The 20,121-nt window shown below is 38.6% G+C and overlaps 1 protein-coding gene across 4 annotated transcripts in view; it reads left to right on the forward strand.

Annotated features, from left to right (window-relative positions):
• The window catches only part of asap1b (ArfGAP with SH3 domain, ankyrin repeat and PH domain 1b), a 94,845-nt gene that overhangs the window by 30,347 nt on the left and 44,377 nt on the right, over window positions 1–20,121 (forward strand). For all 4 annotated transcript variants that reach the window (XM_053228077.1, XM_053228076.1, XM_053228078.1 and 1 more), the window contains one exon: window positions 19,236–19,308. In XM_053228077.1, coding sequence (XP_053084052.1) covers window positions 19,236–19,308 — 73 coding nt within the window. The remainder of the gene's footprint in view (window positions 1–19,235; window positions 19,309–20,121) is intronic.

Genomic DNA, 20,121 nt, shown 5'->3' on the forward strand with positions numbered 1-20,121 from the left:
ACTGGTGAGAGCACAGTTTTATGATGATCTGCACCTAAATGATGAGAAGAGGGCTAGTTGCTACTGTCCTCAGTAAAGTGAGTTTGATTTTTGACATTTGTCTTTTTGTCTCTAATTGCATTTAAATAGACTGTGGAAGCTGTCACTGCTAGGACTGTGCCTACTGCCACATTTGTGCAATTTACAACAGTATGAGCACAGAGAATGATGAATATGACAGCACAACACTTTGTGTGCCAAAAGATACAGACCATGTCTCACTGAAGAACATATATTTATTTCTACAACACATGTACACATGCATTTAAATAGCTTAAACACATTTAGGAGATATTTTATCATCTCAATGAGCAATGCTCCAAGTGTGTGTAGAAATATCAGAAATTGTTATTGACCTTAAATTATGGGTATTACTATTTTATAATTGTTAAAAAATAGGTCTATAAGTGAAATATTAGTACTATTGGCACAATATTAACTGGCAGTTAATCAGAGTTGTCAGGATGGTGGTGAATCTGGAGCCTACTCCAGGACCACTGGGTGTGAGGTGGGAGTACACTGTGGAGAGGGCCGCTTTGTAATTTGATGTTACAAAAAAACACTGGTGCGAACGTTAGCAAATTGTCTAGGTGTGAAAACAGCCTAAATTTAGGCTGCTGGTGTTGTGCGTTTTATTTGCTGTGAGTAAGCAGCTAGCACTAGTTTTGTACTGTTTTCCATGCCAGACTCTTGACTAAATAAAGTCAAGAGATTTTTTAAAAAATCACATAGAGGGCAGCGAAGTGTTTCTACGGTAAACCAAAACTGTGTGTCTGTGTGTGTGTTTTCGTGTTTAGGACAAACATGGGGTATTGGAAATGTAGGTCATGTTGACTGTGGCTACAGGGAACAAGCAATGAACAGTGATTAGTGTTAAACTGGAACAGACAAAGAATATATATACTGTGGCTTATAAAATAACAATGTGTGTAATGTGGACCTATTGTGTTCAATATTATATAATATTGATTATAACAATATCTGTTATAATATTGATTTTGACAGAATTCATACAGGAGTTGTTTTTTTTTTTGTTTTCTTTTTTAGGAGATTTTTATTCCTGAACTTTGTGTTTTTCAGTTGTTGAGGTTTGGATTAAACCAATATGATATAGTTAAACTGACTAATAACTACGTCTTGTTGAAGCAGCAAGCCACATGAGGGCGTGTTTTAAAGTGATTTTTATCATGGCTAAGGATGTTCTTAAGCAGAATATGAAGCGGAATTCTTGCTTTTATAAAAGAGCAACAAAAACAATACGATAAAATCCAGTGTTCAATAAATAATTACATTTATTATTAATAATTATTTGCTATAAAGCAAAACAGGCAAAGATTAGGGTATTCTGTGGACAGATCCAAGTGATTCTGGTTGTGGTTCAGTCAATCAGATTTTAGAACTGAAACCAGATTTGCCAGCACTGTGACAAAGTACATGCACCATCCACTTTATTAGTAACATCTTTTACACCTACACATTCATACAGTTATCTAATCAGCCAATCAATTGGCAGCAGTACAATGCAAAAATTCATCCAGATACAGCAAGTTTAGGATCTGAGCGACTTTGACAAGGGCCAAATTGTGATGGCTAGACGACTGGGTCAGAGCATCTCCAAAACGGCAAGTCTTGTGAGGTGTTCCCGGTGGTTAGTACCTACAATAAGTGGTCCAAGGAAGGACATCCAGTGAACATCCACTGAACTGGACAGGGTCATGGGCTCATTAATGCGCATGGGGAGTGAGGGCTAGCAAGTCTGGTCCAGTCCTACAGAAGAGCTACTGTAGCACACATTGCTGAAAAAGTTAATGCTGGCTGTGATACAAAGGCGTCAGAACACACAGTGCATCGCAGCTTGCTATGTATGGAGCTACGTAGCTGCAGACCAGTCAGAGTGCCCATGCTGACCCCTGTCCACCTCTGAAAGCGCCTGCAGTGGGCACGTGAGCATCAGAACTGCACCATGGAGCAATAGAGGAAGGTGGCCTGGTCTGATGAATCACGTTTTCTTTTACATCATGTGGACAGCCGGGTGTGCATGCGTCACTTACCTGGGGAAGAGATGGCACCAGGATGCACTATGGGAAGAAGTCAAGCCAGCGGAGGCAGTGTGATGCTCTGGGCAATGTTCTGCTGGGAAAACTTGGGTCCTGGCGTTCATGTGGATGTTAATTTGACATGTACCACCTACCTAAACATTGTTGCAGACCAAGTATACACCTTCATGGCAACTTTATTCCGTAATGGCAGCGGCCTCTTTCAGCAGGATAATGCACTCTGCCACACTGCAAAAATTGTTCAGGAATGGTTGCTGTGTTTGCCCATTTTTCCTGCTTCCAACACATCAACTTTGAGAACTGACTGTTCACTTGCTGCTTAATATATCCCACCCCTTGACAGGTGCCATTTTAACAAGATAATCAATGTTATTTACTTCACCTGTCAGTGGCTTTGATGTTATGGCTGATTGGTGTGTGTGTGTGTGTGTGTGTGTGTGTGTGTGTATGTGTGTATATATATATATATATATATATATTATATATGCATACATATAATATATATATATATGCATACATATAATATATATATATATATATTAGTATGTGTGTACATATATATGTAAAATTTGTGGCTTTTTAGACTAGCCAGCACTGCAGCAATGACTCACGCCTGGTGTTAAAACAAAAGTCATGAGGAAGCTACTCTCTGTCATTCCTGCACACTTTTGTAGATAATCAATGTTATAGATAATAGATAATCAATGTTATTTACTTCACCTGTCAGTGGCTTTGATGTTATGGCTGATCGGTGTGTGTGTGTGTATGTATGTTTGTGTGTGTGTGTGTATGTGTGTGTGTATGTGTGTATATATATATATATATATATATATATATATATATATATATATATATGTGTGTATATATATGTGTGTATATATATATATATATATATATATATATATATATATATATATATATATATATATATATATATGTAATATATAATATATTAGTGTGTGTGTACACATATGTATATGTATAATTTGTGGCTTTTTAGACTAGCCAGCACTGCAGCAATGACTCATGCCTGGTGTTAAAGCAAAAGTCATGTGGAAGCTGCTCTCTGTCATTCCTGCACACTTTTGTAGCACTAGCACTATTCATACATTTATGTTGCTGCAGAGACATCATGGTCAAATCAGTATGTGATCTGACACCCACGCTGTTCTGATCAGACTGGAATAAGGACTTTTTGTAGCTTATAGTTATGATTAAATTGTAGTTAGGATATATTTCTCGAATCTACTATTGCTGAATGCTTATTAAAAAGCATTTTTTTTTCTTTTGAAGCCCTGTTGCCAGAGGCTTTAATGACACAAAGAGAAATAGCACAACGGTTTCTTTTTTTCTAGCTAACTGTGTATGTGTTAGTATTGTGATTCAGTCAAGGATGGTTTACATTCTTGTTCCAATCTCCTTCCTGGTCAATTTGTGTGAAATCACTGGAGGCCTCCCAACTGACAATCTCAGATTTGCTTCATACTTTCTGGAAATAATGCCACTATTCTCATTAAATAGTGTGCAACATTTCAGTCTTGTATCTGCATTAGTTTCAGAGATGTAGTGGCTTTTAAAAGGGGAAGGGGGGCTTGGCCCTTTTTTTTACTGATAAAAGTACTGATAAAAGCAGAAAAAGTTACAAAGTTCCATAAGTCGTTACTTTTGGCCCTGACCCCCTCAGCATTTTTGTGAGACCCTGAAGAGCTGTAATTGAATTGAATTATTATTTTTTTTTTACTTATTACTTATTACTTGCTGTTAATATATTCTGTCGACTAACACCAATAACCTAAGCTCTGAAATTAGAATAAGATGTTTCTAGACAAAGAAATGAAAAAGAAAAAAAAAACCTATTAAAATGTATGCACTATTAGGTAATAACATTTATTATACTGATTATATACCCTACCCTGAGAGATGGTGGGACCAGTCAAGCAGTGCTAGAGGATTAGAGGGAGCATGGTGCAGTGCAGGATGTGATGAGGGCTTTGAGGTAAGTGGGTGCTGGACCATTTTTGGCTTTGTAGGCAAGTATCAGTGTTTTAAATCTGATGAGGGCAGGTACAGGAAGCCAGTCGAGGGAGCGTAGCAATGGGTTGATGTGGTAGTACTTAGGAAGTTTGGGTTGACAAGGGACTGAACAAGCACCTGGGTGTCCTGTGTGGATAGAAATGGATGATTCTTCTGATCCTTCTGTTATAAAGGAGAAATCAGCATGAGTGTGTCAGATTAGCAATATGAGATGAAAAGGACATTTGCTTTTCCATGGTTACCCCAAGGTTTCGTGCACTGAAGGTAAAATCAGAGGGCAACTGAAGGTGAGATCAGAGGGTAACTGAAGGTGAGTTGTCCAGGGAGACTACAAGATCCTGACATGGGGATGAATCACCTGGGATGAACAGCAGCTCAGTTTTGCTGGGATTAAGTTTCAGCTGATGAGCTGTCATCCATGATGAGATGTCTCCAAGACATGCTGAGATCTAAGTGGGATGAGTGTCTGAGGGAGGGAAGGAGAGGATGAGTTGAGTGTCATCTGCATAGCAGTGATAAGAAAACCCATGTGAGGATATGACTGCACCAAGAGGTAGTATAGAGGTAGAACAGAATTACTGAGCCTTGTGGAACACCAGTGGAGAATCTGCGGGGAGCAGATGTGGATCCGATCAATGTCACTTGATATGACTGACCTTCCAGGTAGTAAGCAAATTTTGCCATTGCCATGCTACACCACAAATTCCAAGACTCATTAGGGTGGACAAGAGAGTCTTGTAGTTCAGTGTGTCAAACATTGCTGAAAGGTCAAGGAGGATGAGGACTGAAGACAGCTTGGCTGATCTAGCAGCATGTAGCTTCTCAGTGACGACCAAAAGGTCAGTCTCTGTGGAATGTGCTGTTTTGAAGCCAGACTGATTATAATCTTGGAGGTTGTTCTGTGAGAGATAGAGACAGTTGACTGTAGACAGTTCGTTTGGGGATTTTAGAAAGAATAGAGTGATACTGGTTGGTAGTTGTTGATGTCAGAGGGATCCAGAGTGGGTTTCTTAAGGGTGGGAATAACCATTGGAGCCATTGATGATAGTAGTGATGATCGGGGAGGAGGTCTTGAGATGGTCTGGAGCATTATGGAAGGGATTGGATCCAATAGGCAGGTGGTAGGATTGCAGGACAAGATGACTTGCAGGATCTCTTCTGTTGCTAGTTTAGAAAAATGTGCCAGCGAAGGAGAAGGGGAATCCTGAGTGTGTGGTGTAGCAGTTGGGGTAGAAGTGAAGGTCTGGCAAATTTTTTCAATCTTCCCATCATAAAAGGTGGCAAAGTCTTCAGCAGTCAGGGAGGATGGAGCAGGAAGAGCCGGTGGGTTGAGTAGTGAAGCTTTTTCTTATAGAAGGCAGTCTTAGGAGAAGTCAATTCAGATGAGAATTTGGACAGGAGAGCACGGTAAGAGGCAAGATCTGTGTTGAGTTGTGATTTCTTCCACTTTCTCACTGCTGTTCTTAATTCTCTGCGATTGCTGCGTAACAAATTTGATAGCCAAGGGACGGGGCAACAAATCTTTCTGGGTTTAGAAGATAGAGGGCAGAGGAGGTCCATGGAGGAGGAAAGTGAGGAGAGGAAAGTGTCTGTGGCTAACTCCAATGGTAGGGAGGAAAAGGAGTCAGGGTCTGGAAGGTATAGTGGGGTGCAGGAAGCTATGGAGGAAGGGGAGATAGAGTGGCGGTTTCGATGAGTGGGAGAGAAGTATTGATAGTTGGTTTTAGACAGTCTAGGGAGGGTGATAGTGAAGGATACCCAGTGATGATTGGAGATGTGGACTGGGGTGGCATTGATGGCTGTAGCTGGAGAGGGGTGGCTGGAGACCAGGTCCAGGGCATTTCCTCCCTTGTGTGTAGGAGGGCAGATGTTGAATGTCAAGGAGAAGAAATACAGAGGAGGGAGAAGGCAAGAGGATTGGAGCTTGTCAGAGGGGAGTTGAAGTCTCCGATGACAGTACGAAGTGTGCTGTCGGTAGGGAAAAGACTGAGGAGCATGTCCATTTCTTTTTTTTCTGTCGAAACTTTTAATTGATTCAAACAGGTACAGTACATAACATAAGTTAACAAAAGAAAGAATCCATTTCAACACAATAAACCCCGTTAAATCCCCAGCTCCCTCCCACTACCCAACCCCAGCCCACCCCCAACGAGCAACACTGTGGATGAAGTTAAAGTCACAAAAATACCATGCAGACACACAAAAATAATTAACAACAAACAACACAACAAATGACAAGCACAAACATGCCTCTTTCCACATGGTCCTCAGCCCTCCAGGAAGGAGAGGAACTTGCTCCATCTCCTACCATATATCCCAGGTCTTCCCAGTTGTCTATAAGACCTCTCAAGCATGTCCATTTCTTCAAGAAAGTCCCCTAGGGGACTAGAACGGTCGGTGGATGACAACGATGCGGAGGCTGATCAGGAGGTAACTGTAACTACATGGAATTCAAAGGATGAGATGTTGAGATGAGACAGGGAGAGGGGTGTGAAGCACCATCCCTGGGACAACAGCAGACCTGTACCACCACCAGCTTCTCGTGGAGTGTGAGAGAAAGCATAAGCAGAGGACAGGGCAGCCAGTGTAGCTGAGTTCTGTGGAGAGATCCAGGTCTCAGTTAGTGCCAGAGAGTCAAGAGAGTAATGGGAAGCTAAAGCTGAGATGAAATCAGCTTTCTTTAAACTTTCCATAGACTGGTAATTCCAGAGCCCACCTACCACCACTGTTTGAGACTGAGACAACAGAGGAGGGTAGATGAGGTTACTGGTATTTCGACCTCTGGTTTGTGGACAAGAGCTTCTGGGTCTGTGAGAGGTGAAAACAACGATGGGTTTGAGGCACATGTCTACAGCGTAGTCAGAAGTGGGGTTAGTGAAAATAGGGCTGAGTGGGAACTGGTAATGCTTAACTAAGCAAGAAGAAATAAACTAAGTTTATGCATCTACCCATTGCAGAATATGCTTCTGACACTAGTGTCTGTAGCAGATAACCTTCAATATATCTTAGTAAGCCCTACCCACAAGTCACACCTTAAGGGAGACTGTAACTACTCTTGATTAGCAACCTGAGAGAACGAATTAGCATAGACCAACAGACACTTCCAAGCAACACTACAGAATCAACAATAATAGCCAACAATTCTAGTGGCAAGAATGTCCAAGGGAGTCATGTAGATAGTACAAAAAAGTCAGAATCCTACCTTACCAGTAGAGAATAAATTCAAGATAGAACAACTTAAAGCACACTGCCCTATTATTAGCATGTATTTTAAAAATTTTCAGTGGAGCTGTCAGAAAGGTATTTTATGGCATTTTATGGCAACATTATTAATATGGAAAGGTTCATAACTATTAAAGATTGTTTGACAGTAAATTGTGTAATAAATTATTAAATAACAAATTAGGGTCATCATCGCTTCTGCTGCTGTCTGACATCCACCTGAAATGCACCTGAAGTGTGCATCGTGCTTTCCTTGTCAATTGTACAGATCAAGAGAACAATCTTGATTTTATTTTGTATATTTGCTCATGACATCGAAATTAATTTGTGGTTACGCCACTGCCAGTACAACACAGAGTGTGCTTTTGAATAGTTTTAAGATGTAATTGTGAGTGTCAAGTGCAGCACACAGGCATTGATTTTAACCTGTTTTTCAGACCATGGTCAAGCCAGCTGTGATAGAAACCGGAGTGTAAGTATATACAGTTACAGTTAAAAAGGCTACTGCGTGTTGGTTTTAGTTAAGCACTATGGTTAACTTAACTATTAGTTAAGCTGCTATGCTGTGGATCTGCTGTGAATTCTGGACAGTGAGTAAATGTTGAGCAGTAGTGTACTAGGGGCTGTTTCAGTATTTTAAGTTCACATGGCCCAAATAACATTCTGGCACTTTAAAAAAAAAAAAAAAAAAAAAAAAGCGGCACAGAATCTACAGAATGTTAGGCTGCTTTTCTCAATGCCCGCTGCCAAAGAATCCATAAAATCCATGTATTTTTTATTAGTCCAGATGAATAAAGAATAAAGTACTTAATATAGAATAAAATACTTAATATAGAGTAAACACTTTTTATTGCGTTTATTAATGCAGTCTTTCTTTATTCCTTCTTTTGGATTGGTGTGTAAATCTACAATAAATTACATGGAATTACATCTTCACTTTAACTGTTGCAGACAGTTTAACTGGTATGTGTATCTACATTTGTCTGTGTGTCTTGGTGTGTGTCTGTGTGTGTTTGTTTGTTTGTGGGGGGGGCTACAGTGGCACAGACCATAATGAAGTTTCCTAGTTTGTTGTGTTGCTCTTCTGTTAACATTGTCTACATATGATGTAACACTGAGTGTGTGTAATCTACTGAGTTTTGGCTTTATACAGAATTATAGTGTGTTGAGGGAAACCACTGTGTACCTGGTGACAGTTTTTCATGTAGTGCTGACACTGTGAGAAAATCCTGTAAGCTTCTGTCATTACAGCAGTCTAAAAGCTTTTCCTTAAAAAAAATCCTCTGTGTCACTGTCAGTGTGTGTATATATGTGAATGTGTATATATACACACACACACACACACACACAGTCAGGTCCATAAGTATTTGGACAATTGTTGTGACAGTTTTTATAATGTTGCCTCTGTTCACCACCACAATAGATTTGAAAAGAAGCAGTCAAGATGTGATTGATGTGTAGACTTTCAGCTTTAATTCAAGGGGTTTAACAAAAAATATTGCATTAACCATTTAGGAATTACAGCTTTTTTTACAGACTCAAAAGTAACTGGACAGTTGAGTAGCCAAATGAACAATTTGCTACATTCTTAAAAAGAAGGAATGCACTGGTGAGCTCAGCAACACCAAAAGGCCTGGAGGACCACGGAAGAAAACTAAAGTGGTTGATCGCAGAATTCTTTCCTTGTTGAAGGAAAACCCTTTCACAACATCTAGCCAAGTCCAGAATAGTCTGAAGATAGGCGTATCATTGTCAAAGTTTACAATCATGAGACGCCTTTGTGAATGTAAATACAGACGGTTTACCTCAAAATGCAAATCACTGGTAACAATCAAGAACAGAAAGGCCAGATTAGACTTTGCTAAAAAACCTATTTAAAAAAAAAAAAAGCCTGCCCAGTTCTGATGTGAGATTAACTTGAACCAGAATGATGGGATGAGAAGAGTATGGAGAAGGAAAGGGCTTATGGTCCAAAGCATACTACATCAGCTGTCAAACATGTGGAGGAAGTGTTATGGCATGGGCATGTATGGCTGTCAGTAGAACTGGGGCACTGGTGTTTATTGATGATGTGACTGCTGATAGAAGTAGCAGGATGAATTCTGAAGTGTACAGAGTGTACAGACTATACTTCAAAATTTTATATTTCTGCTCAGATTCAGTCAAATGATGCTACTTCACAGTAAAGATGGATAATAATCCAAAATGTACTGTGAAAGCAACGCAAGAGCTTCTTAAGGCGAAGAAATGGAATGTTCTTAAATGGCCGAGTCAGCCACCTGACCTCAACCCAGTTGAGCATGTTTTTTACTTACTGAAAATAAAAGTGAAGACAGACAAACAAGCAACAATTACAGTACAGGCCTGGCAAAGTATCTCAAGGGAGGAAACTCAGCATTTGGTGATGTCCATGGGTTCCAGATTTCAGGCAGCCATTGACTGCAAAGGATTTGCCTCCAAGTATTAAAAATAAAAATAAAATATATATGATTGTGTTAGTTACTTTTGAGCCTATTAAAATGGAGGGACTATGTAAAAATTGGCTGTAATTCCTAAACGGTTAATGCAGTATTTTTTGTTAAACCGCTTGAATTCACTTTTCAAGGACAATCACATCTTGATTGCTTCATTACAAATTCATTATGGTGGTGTACAGAGGCAAAATTACAAAAATTGTGTCACTATCCAAATACTTATGGACAGTATATACACACACACACACACACACACACACACATATATATATATATATATATATATATATATATATATATATATATATATATATATATATATATATATATATTTTGCTATACATTGTTTATATACATACAAATATACATTGTTTGCTCAATGGCTAAGTCTCTGGGTTACTGATCAGAAGGTCAGGCTTCAAGACCCAGCACCGCCAAACTGTCACTGTTGGGCCCTTAACCCTCTCTGCTTCAGGGGTGCCGTATTATGTCTGACCCTGAGCTCTGACCCCAACTTCCTAATAAGCTGGGAAGAAAAGAATTTCACTGTGCTGTAATATATATATGACAAATAAAGGCTTCTTCTGCTTCTTCTTTTCCCTTGGGAGGGAAATGCCTGCTGAACTGTGGGAGGAACACTGTGTCAGCAGAAATCCTCAGGCAGCCTTCACAAAGCTGAACTCTGACCCATGTGTCCTTCCTCATAAATTCCCTTTAAAGGTGCCAAAGTCAATTTTTATTAAAGATTTCTTACTAGTACAAATAACTGGGAAAATATGTAGAACAAGATAAAAAAAAATTGTTTAAACCATGGCCTCAGCAGAAGTGTATTATATGAGATTAGAAAATCTGAAAACGGCTATCTAACACCGGAGGTTACAGCTTAATAGCTTATAAGAGCTTATTACAAAGAAAAACATGACAGAAAAGGAATTTATGCATTTTATGCTTATGCTTATGTTTGTAATTTTATAGCTTGAATTTTAAGAAGCTGAATGGCTGAGTGAGCAAAAGCACAGGTCAGACTGAAATGCTAACACCATCAGCCAACTCGCACACGGAACTCTGATGCCCAGCACTGTAATAACATTACTTGTGTAACATAATATTAGACAATAGGTCGGTCTGGAAAAGAGAAAAGTAATGGTCATAAATCGACCAAAGCACAGCCACCCTGATATAGATGTCAACTCTGCTTTAAAAAAAAAAAAAAAAAGCCACATTCATCTATCAGTCAACATTAGCATTATTCTAGCTAGGTATTTATCTACTTGTAATGTAATATTATCTTCTCTAATGCAGTACAACAAAGGTTAGGTGCTTTTATCACCTATATCTAAATAATGAATGCCCTTAATAAATTAACAGCCTACCTCATCACCTGAAAGTGATATCATGACAGTCCCTGCTAATGCTAACTCTGCTTCAACTCTACAGGGCACTGTAGATTCTGGAGATTTTAGTACTCAGTATTCTATATTCTATATATTGTCACTCTTGAGATGACTGCTGCTATGACTAATAAAAATAATTGCATCATCATAATCTTCCCAGGGAGTGATATCAATTCAACATGGCTGTGCACACTAGTAACAGAAGTAAACACAGTAGCACGTCATATATTTAAATGAGTTATAATGTGTATATATAAATATTTGATATGGTATAGTATGATACAGACATAATTGCATGTTAAATCCCTTCTGAAAGTATTTGAATGGATCACAAAATGAAAAAGAGACAATAGATCAGAATTTCAGCTTTCATTTCCTGATATTTGCATCTAGACGTGTTAAACAACTTAGAACAGAGCACTTTTTGTTTGAAGTGATTAAAAATATTAGAACATATGTCTGAAAGGTCTACTCTTGGTTTGAGCTCTGGTTTTCACCTGTAACGGCATTTGTTGTTAAAAAGGATAAACCCACATGAAGACCAAAGAGCTGTCATTGCACAAGGGAGATGTGGTGGCTTAGTGGTTAAGACGTTGGACTTCTGATCGGAAGGTTGAGAGTTCAAATCCCAGCACCACCAAGCTGCCTCTGCTGGGCCCTTGAGCAAGGCCTCAGTTGTATAAATGAGATGTAAGTTGTAAGTCGCTCTGGATAAGGTTGTCTGCCAAATGACATAAATGTGTAAATGCACAAGCGTTGGGCATAGCCAGTACAACAATTTGGATTGTCCTGAAAAAGAAAGAATCCACTGGTGTACTGACGATGAGAAATCGAATAGGTGGGCCAAGGAAAACAACAGCAGTTGATGACAGATACATTGTGAGAGCACAGTCAGTGACATCACCAACAACCTCAGGGCAGGGGAGAAGGTATCCCAATCCACTATTTGAAGAAGACTTTGAGAGCAGAAATATAGAGGCCGTACAACCAGATGCAAGCCTCTTATCAGCAGTACCAATTGGAAGGCCAGATTGAAATTCCCCCAGGACCAGCCATTCCAGGACAACACCAAGGACTAGAGCTTTCACAACGCCCACAATCCCGACATTCCTTAATACATCTTCTATTCATTCATCTTCAGTAACCATTTAACCATTTGTTGCACAAAATAACTGCACATATCTGCACTTTATCAGACTGTTTCTGCCACCCATCTTTAAGTTCTCACATTATATTTTTATACATTTTCATCTAATGCTTTTCCATTTTATAACTCTACGTAAATTGTATTTTATGTCTCAGACAGTTGTAAAAAGCATTTCACTACACACCGTACTGTGTATGTGTGACAAATAAAATTTTATTTTGAATTTGAGGTTAACCTCTACCAAAGTGATGGAAAGTGTGGAGAAAGAAAGGAACTGCTTATGATCCAAAACATATGAGCTCATCAGTCAAGCATGGTGGAGATAGTGTCATGGCTTGGGCTTGCATGACTGCTTCTGGAATGGACTCACTAATCTTTATTGATGATATAACTCATGGTGGTAGCAGCAGAATGAATTCAGAACTCTGCAGAAACATTCTGACTGCCAGTTTAAAGAGAAATGCATCCAATCATATTGGGAGCAACTTCATCATGCAGCAAGACAATGATCCAAAGCACACTGCCACCACAACAAAGGACTTCATCAAGGCAAAAAAGGTGGAAGGAAAATTCTGATATGTTGTCTCATATTCATCTTGTGATCTCAAACACCCGTCTTCAGTGTACAGCAAAAACATAAGAATTGGCCCTGCCGTTCCAATACTTTTGGTGGAGACTGTATAACCCTGATTATACAGTTCACTATTTGAGAAGGAACATATACATCGCTGTAGTAACCAAAACATGACACTGGGCAAACACTTGCCTGATAGGCTAGCTAATTCATTTATTATGTGTCCATCTCTGATATTTTTTCTAAACAGTCAGGGCCATAAATATTTAGACACTGACAAAGTTATTGTTATTTTAGCTGTCTACCATGTTAATAGGAGTTGAAATTAGATAATGAGTAAGAGCTCAAAATGCAGAGTTTCAGCTTTAATTTGAGGGTACTTACATCTGAATCAGATGAACAGCACTTGCACTTTTTATACGTGTCCCTCCCTTTAAAGGGACCAAAAGTAATTGGACAGTTGATTTCTCAGCTGTTCTCTGGCCAGATGTGTGTTATTCCCTCATTATTTCACTTACAAGTAAGCAGATAAAAGGTTTAGATTTCAAGTATGGCATTTGTGTTTGGGATCTGTTGCTGTATGAAGTCCAAAATGCTGTTGCTGCAGTATGAAGTCCAAAATGCTGTTACTGCCAGTGAAGCAAATCAGTCTGAAAAATCAAAACAAACCCATCAGAGAGATAGCAAAAACATTAGGTGTGGCCAAATCAACTATTTGATATGTTATTATTGTTAGGCCCAAAAGACCACAGAAAACAACTGGTGGATGACATAAGAATTCTTCTTATGGTGAAAAAAAAATCCTTCACAGCAGTTGGCCAGATCAAGAACACTTTCCAGGAGGTAGGAGTATCTGTGTCAAAGTCAACAATCAAGAGAAGGCTTCACCAGAGTAAATAGAGAGGGTTTACCACGATGTAAACCACTGATAAGCCCCAAAAATAGGAACACCAGATTCGAGTTTAATTTATGATTTTTAGGTTGTCTAATGACTCTTGGCCCCTTAAAAAAAAAAAAAAAAAACAGACTAGTGGGGGGCTGTACTTATGTAAAGTGGTGTAATTCCTACACTGTGCACTTGTTATGGATGTAAATACCCTCAAATTAATGCTGAAAGGTTGCAATTATTTAATTTCCAAATATTTATGCACCTGGCTGTATGTCTGTTAAATGATTATAAGGCGTTTGGTGTATGCCTAGCTTATACAAAAATCCCTTTAAGACCTTTAGCATGTCATTAATCATTTGAGAGCTCACTAGTGACAAGGATGGAGAGATGAATCAATTGAAAAAATTTTTTGGATAAAAATGAGCAGTAAATAATAAATACTAAGTAAATAAAAACACACTGCAGTACAAAGACGTAACAGAGTTGAACAGCTGTTATTTGTTTTCTCTGTGGGTCACGAGGTTTCTGCTATTATAACAGGCCCATTTAGTTCTTTAATTATTCCAAACTTCAAACAGCTTCTACACAGGATAGACTCTTCTGGAAACTTCTAGATCCTGAAGAAAATCCCTTTGAACATCAAACTCTGAGCCTAGCCTCGTGACACTGTCACCAAACATGCATGTATCAGTGTATTTCACTGAAGGGAACTTCAGTAATAACTGGGCAGAGTTTTAATTACAAGGAGAGGATTCTCTAGTGATCAAATGTCAGAGGAGCTGCTGGTGAATGTGAGTTTGTGTTAGCGTTAGCTGCTAATCCCTAGGGAGCAGGATCAAAGGTCATGGCATGCCATTAAGCACACTCTGGGTGCAGAGCTGAATTTCTTAATGAAAAGTGCATGTAAAATCATCTGACGGGAATAAAGCAGTGTAGCTGTTAGTTACTTCATGCCATTTAAATAGATCTGTTTGGCACAGCCTATTATTTTTTTCATGCCGATAATTTGTGTGCTAGAGAGTGTGTCATTCTTTGAGCCTGATTGTTCCGGTTTGAGGTCAGGACTGAGCTGAGCTATGATTGTGTTGATCATTGAGGAGTATATTTTAGACATGTGCCAACAATGCATTTTAATATCACAGCAACTGCCTTACCTTTTTATCTTGGTTTTTAATATTAGCTTGATAGTGTTAGAATATCATTTACTAGTCTCATCTCAGCTTGGGTGCTAACTCTACTCCCTACTCCTCTCCAGTGGTAGTAATGATGGTGTTATCAGTGTCTGTGATAAGAGTGTAGGTGTGTGCTTACATATACAAAATAAAAAAAATCTATTGAAAAAAGCATTTTGTCAAAAAAGATCAAGACATTTACATGCAGTAATCTGAGAACTGGAAAGCTCCCAGTCTGCGAGAGTCAGTCAGTAGTCTCAATAATCAACCTGAGTAGTGTTGCTCGTAGTCTGAGTACATTTTACAGTAGCAAGGTGCTAGTACTGCTCCATTATATGTCAGCTTGATGGTCAGTAGGTAAGTAAGAAATTAAACACGACAGGCTGTGCAGGGGGGTGTGATGCTAAAGTTGATCATTTTCCTAGAACAGCACATCCTTAAGTGTTTTATTCCTCAGCTCAGTTCCACAGCTATTTGTTGATTAAAGAACATCATACATTTCATCAGCTGATAGTTACATTGCAGTAACTATGTGTTTTACTACTTTGTACTTTGATACCAGTGCAATATTTATACAGTATTGATCTACAATGTATATCTATGTAGATTTAATACAAGAAAAAAAAAAAACAACAAAAAAAATTTTTAGGCTTAAATTATGTGGAGCATTCCCTGTGAATGATTTTTTGCTATATAATGTATCATAATGAGCACATTACTGTCAACCTGTGATTAGCCTTGTAGCCGACACTGTCATAGCTGTCTAGTTAGAGAAAATTAATCATCCCCTTATGACCAGCCAGATGCAAGGATGGTATCCAACAATAAAGCAGTAGTGTTTCAGAAAAGTAACACTACTTCATTTCATTTCATTTGAATGTATTATGTTATATATTTTTTCGCAGTTGGTAGGATGTTTTATTTATTTTTTCACAGTTGAGATTGCTATCTACAGATGAGTCTCTCTTCAGTGACTTCCCTGGTAAATTCTAGGATTTACTGGGAGTTGTATGGTTGTTTATCTATTTAGTTATGTTTGTGCAGATGGAGCAAATCAAAATCTGGTGAAATAACCAGATTATTGGACTAAAATCCAGGATGTCTTTTTAGGTTTCTGATTAAGAAAGGCCAGAATCTCTTTTAAGGTATTGTAGTATTCTGGTCACATGACCAGTGGAATAATCTGGTAACCTTTAAAATCAGATAATAATTTCATAATAATAATAATAATTTCAATAATTAGGTTATTTGTTATTAGGTTATTATATGTGCATGTAAACACACTCATAAACATGACATATCTATGTTAACAGTATTGTGTAATTGATTATTGGCCTGTCTATATTACATAAATACACAAGGAAGGAATTGTGTTCAGTTACATAATGATGAAAGATGTCATAATTTTAGGCCATGAAGCACTGAGCTGACTCTTTTAGTTCATTAATGCTCAACAGCTGAGCATGTGCTGTGCAGCCATGTGTTTCTCATGGCCATGACAGTGGCATGACATCATCAGGGATTTAACTGTGTGCAGTGAGTGTCCTGCACTGGCTCTGAAACCAAAAATCTGTCCTTAATTTAATTGTGATCTGAGGTTATAATTTAGAGTAGCGTGAGTTATTTATTATTATGTTCTCGTGGGAGTTATGCAGAAAAGATGTGGTCTGTGTTTTTGGAAGACGTATGCACATGCCACTTTCCATATTATTTTTTAAATGAGTTAATGAGACACTTCTAGGGTTATTACCATAGAAAAAAATACAATTACAGATCAGTAATAGTATTGATGTCCGATAACCCAATTTCCAGTAGATCTTGCTTACAAATAACCTCTGCAAAATACTGGATTTATTTATTTGCGTGCAAAATAGGTATCCTCATTAGCCACATCCTGATCTTATTAACGAGGCATAACACCCTTTTGCTTGATTGTGTGGTGATCTTGGATAATTAACTGTGGTTAAGTGTGCTGTGGAGTTAATGGAATTATTTATGGCACATTTGCTGTGCAGTAACATTTTTACACTAATGTTTTATATATATAGAGTCAGGTCCATAAATATTGGGACAGTGACACAGTTTTGGTAATTCTGCCTCTGTACACCACCACAGTGGATTTGAAATGAAGCAGTCAAGATGTGACTGAAGCGTAGACTTTCAGCTTTAATTCAAGGGGTTTAACAAAAATATTGCATTAACCGTTTAGGAATTACAGCCATTTTTTACAGAGTTCCTCCATTTTCACAGGCTCAAAAGTAATGGGACAAACTAATATAATCATAAATATTAGGATTATTTTTATTACTTGGAGGTAAATCCTTTGCAGTCAATGACTACCTGAAGTCTGGACCCCATGGACATCACCAAATGCTGAGTTTCCTCCCTTGAGATGATTTGCCAGGTCTTTACTGCAGCCATCTTCAGTTGCTGCTTGTTTGTGGGTCATTCTGCCTTCAGATTTGTCTTCAGTAAGTGAAAAGCAGCTCAGTTGGGTTGAGGTCAGGTGACTGACTCGGCCATTTAAGAACATTTAATTTCCAAGCTCTTGGGCTGCTTTTACAGTATGTTTTGGGTTGTTATCCATCTGTACTGTGAAGCGCTGTCCTATCAGTTTTGCAGCATTTGACTGAATCTGAGCAGAAAGTATAGCTCTGTACAACTCAGAATTCATCCTGCTACTTCTATCAACAGTCACATTATCAATAAACCCCAGTGACCCAGTTCCATTGGCAGCCAAACATGCCCATGCCATAACACTGCCTCCACATGTTTGACGGATGATGTGGTATGCTTTGGATCATGAGCCCTTCCTTTCCTTCTCCATACTTTTCTCTTCCCATCATTCTGGTACAAGTTAATCTTGCATCAGAACTGGTCAGGATTTTTTTAGAGGTTTTTTTAGCAAAGTCTAATCTGGCCTTTGTGTTCTTGAGTGTTACCAGCGGTTTGCATCTTGAGGTAAACCATCTGTATTTACATTCATGAAGGTGGCTCTTGATTGTAGACTTTGACAATGATAGGCCTACCTCCTCCAGAGTGTTCCTGACTTGGCTAGATGTTGTGAAGGGGTTGTTCTTCAATAAGAAAAGAATTCTGCAATCATCCACTTTAGTTGTTTTCTGTGGTCTCCCAGGTCTTTTGGTGTTGCTGAGCTCGGCAGTGCATTCCTTCTTTTTAAGAATGTACCAAATTGTTGATTGGGCCCTCCTAAAGTTTCTGCTATCTCTCTGATAGGTCTGTTTTGGTTTTTCAGCCTAATGATGGCCTCCTTCACTTGCATCAACACCTCTTTGGACGGCATATTGAGAGTTCCCATGAAGAGCTACCAAATGCAAATTCAACACTTGGAATCAGCTCCAGACCTTTTATCTCCTTAATTTATCATGATATAAGGAGGAAACAGGCCACAGCTGGCCATGAAACTGCTTATAAGTCAATTGTCCCATTAGTTTTGAGCCTGTGAAAATGGAGGAACTCTGTAAAAAATGGCTGTAATTCCTAAACGGTTAATGCAATATTTTTGTTAAACCCCTTGAATTAAAGCTGAAAGTCTACGCTTCAGTCACATCTTGACTGCTTCATTTCAAATCCACTGTGGTGGTGTACAGAGGCAGAATTACCAAAACTGTGTCACTGTCCCAATATTTATGGACCTGACTGTATATTTATATATATATATATATATATATATATATATATATATATATATATATATATATATTTGTTTTATTTGGCCATATTTAAAATCCAAAAAATAACAAGGTTTTGCACAATACATTTTTCCCCAGTGTGTGAATTTGGTGCTCTGCTCCATATTACCTAGACAACTGCAAAGTTAGGGGTATTCTGAATCCCCTAGTCTATCTTATTTGGACAGTAACCAAGCACAGTGCCTTCGGGGACTTTTAGGAGTGTGCTGACTATTTCACAGCTCTTTCAGACAGGATTATAACATGGCTAGCTTGCTAACTAACATGTAGTTGATATGGCGCAGATTTGGACATGTGGTTACGGTGCTTTCACGTATCCAGCATTGAGTCTGTTTGAAGTGAACACTGGTGCATTTTCTCTCTCTCTCTCTCTCTCTCTCTCTCTCTCTCTCTCTCTCTCTCTATCTATCTATCTATCGATCTGTCTATCTCTGTATCTATCTATCTCTCTAGCTCTCTATATATTTCCCTGTGAATATATGGCCTTGCACATTAACAAGTCTATATTCTTTGTTGCCAGGCCTTGGATCAGGACAGGACTTCACTGCAGAAAGTTAAGAAGTCTGTCAAAGCCATCTACAGTTCTGGCCAAGGTAAAGAGACCCCCACACATGAAGGGACACAGAAGGATTTAACGTATTAAAGGTTTCTCTCTTCAGTCTGCTTGTAACTCCACACACTCATGTACACACAGTAAATAAGCGCACCTGAATGTCCGTGAGATACACACTGGAAGAGATTTGATATGAGGCGATTTGAAATGCAAGTTTGGGGTGTCACCGCAGTGAAACTCACTCCTCACATATTAAAGAACTACATATCATTTTGAAGTACCTAGCTAGGCAAGGTTTTGACTGTGCTATAATATTCATTTCTGACACGCTAAAACATAATAAGGTTTGCACTTTAACTAGAAAGGCAGGTACTATATGTTATAATTATAACTTGCTATAAGGCATTGATGGACCTTGGTGTGTGTGCAGCGAAATGAAATGAAAATCCTTAATGTTGGCTGAAGAGGTTAGGGCAGCATTTAGTACAGAACTGGAAAGCAAGAAGTGAAAGGGTGTAAATGAAAGATTTTGGAACAGGTTGGTGTGTTTATTGTAGTCATGCTTATAAACAGTGGAATCATATCTGTTTATCATACTGCTTTTAATTGGATCTTGAGGCATCTGTAATGAATCTACAAGAATAAATTTTGTAGTTAATGAAGCTGATGATTGTAATATGTCTTTTAAAATCTTTAAAACAGTAAAAGTAGATTTTACTGTACTTTGGTGTATTTCGAACATTGTGCCAACTCTTCTGACACCCCCTCACACACCTACACAGTTTTTTTTAGTTTTTATTTCTCGTGTTAAACGCGCACACGCGCGCACACACACACTACACAACTCTACAAA

The sequence above is a fragment of the Pangasianodon hypophthalmus genome, chromosome 22 (assembly GCF_027358585.1).
Source record: "Pangasianodon hypophthalmus isolate fPanHyp1 chromosome 22, fPanHyp1.pri, whole genome shotgun sequence".
Classification (NCBI taxonomy): Eukaryota; Metazoa; Chordata; class Actinopteri; order Siluriformes; family Pangasiidae; genus Pangasianodon; species Pangasianodon hypophthalmus.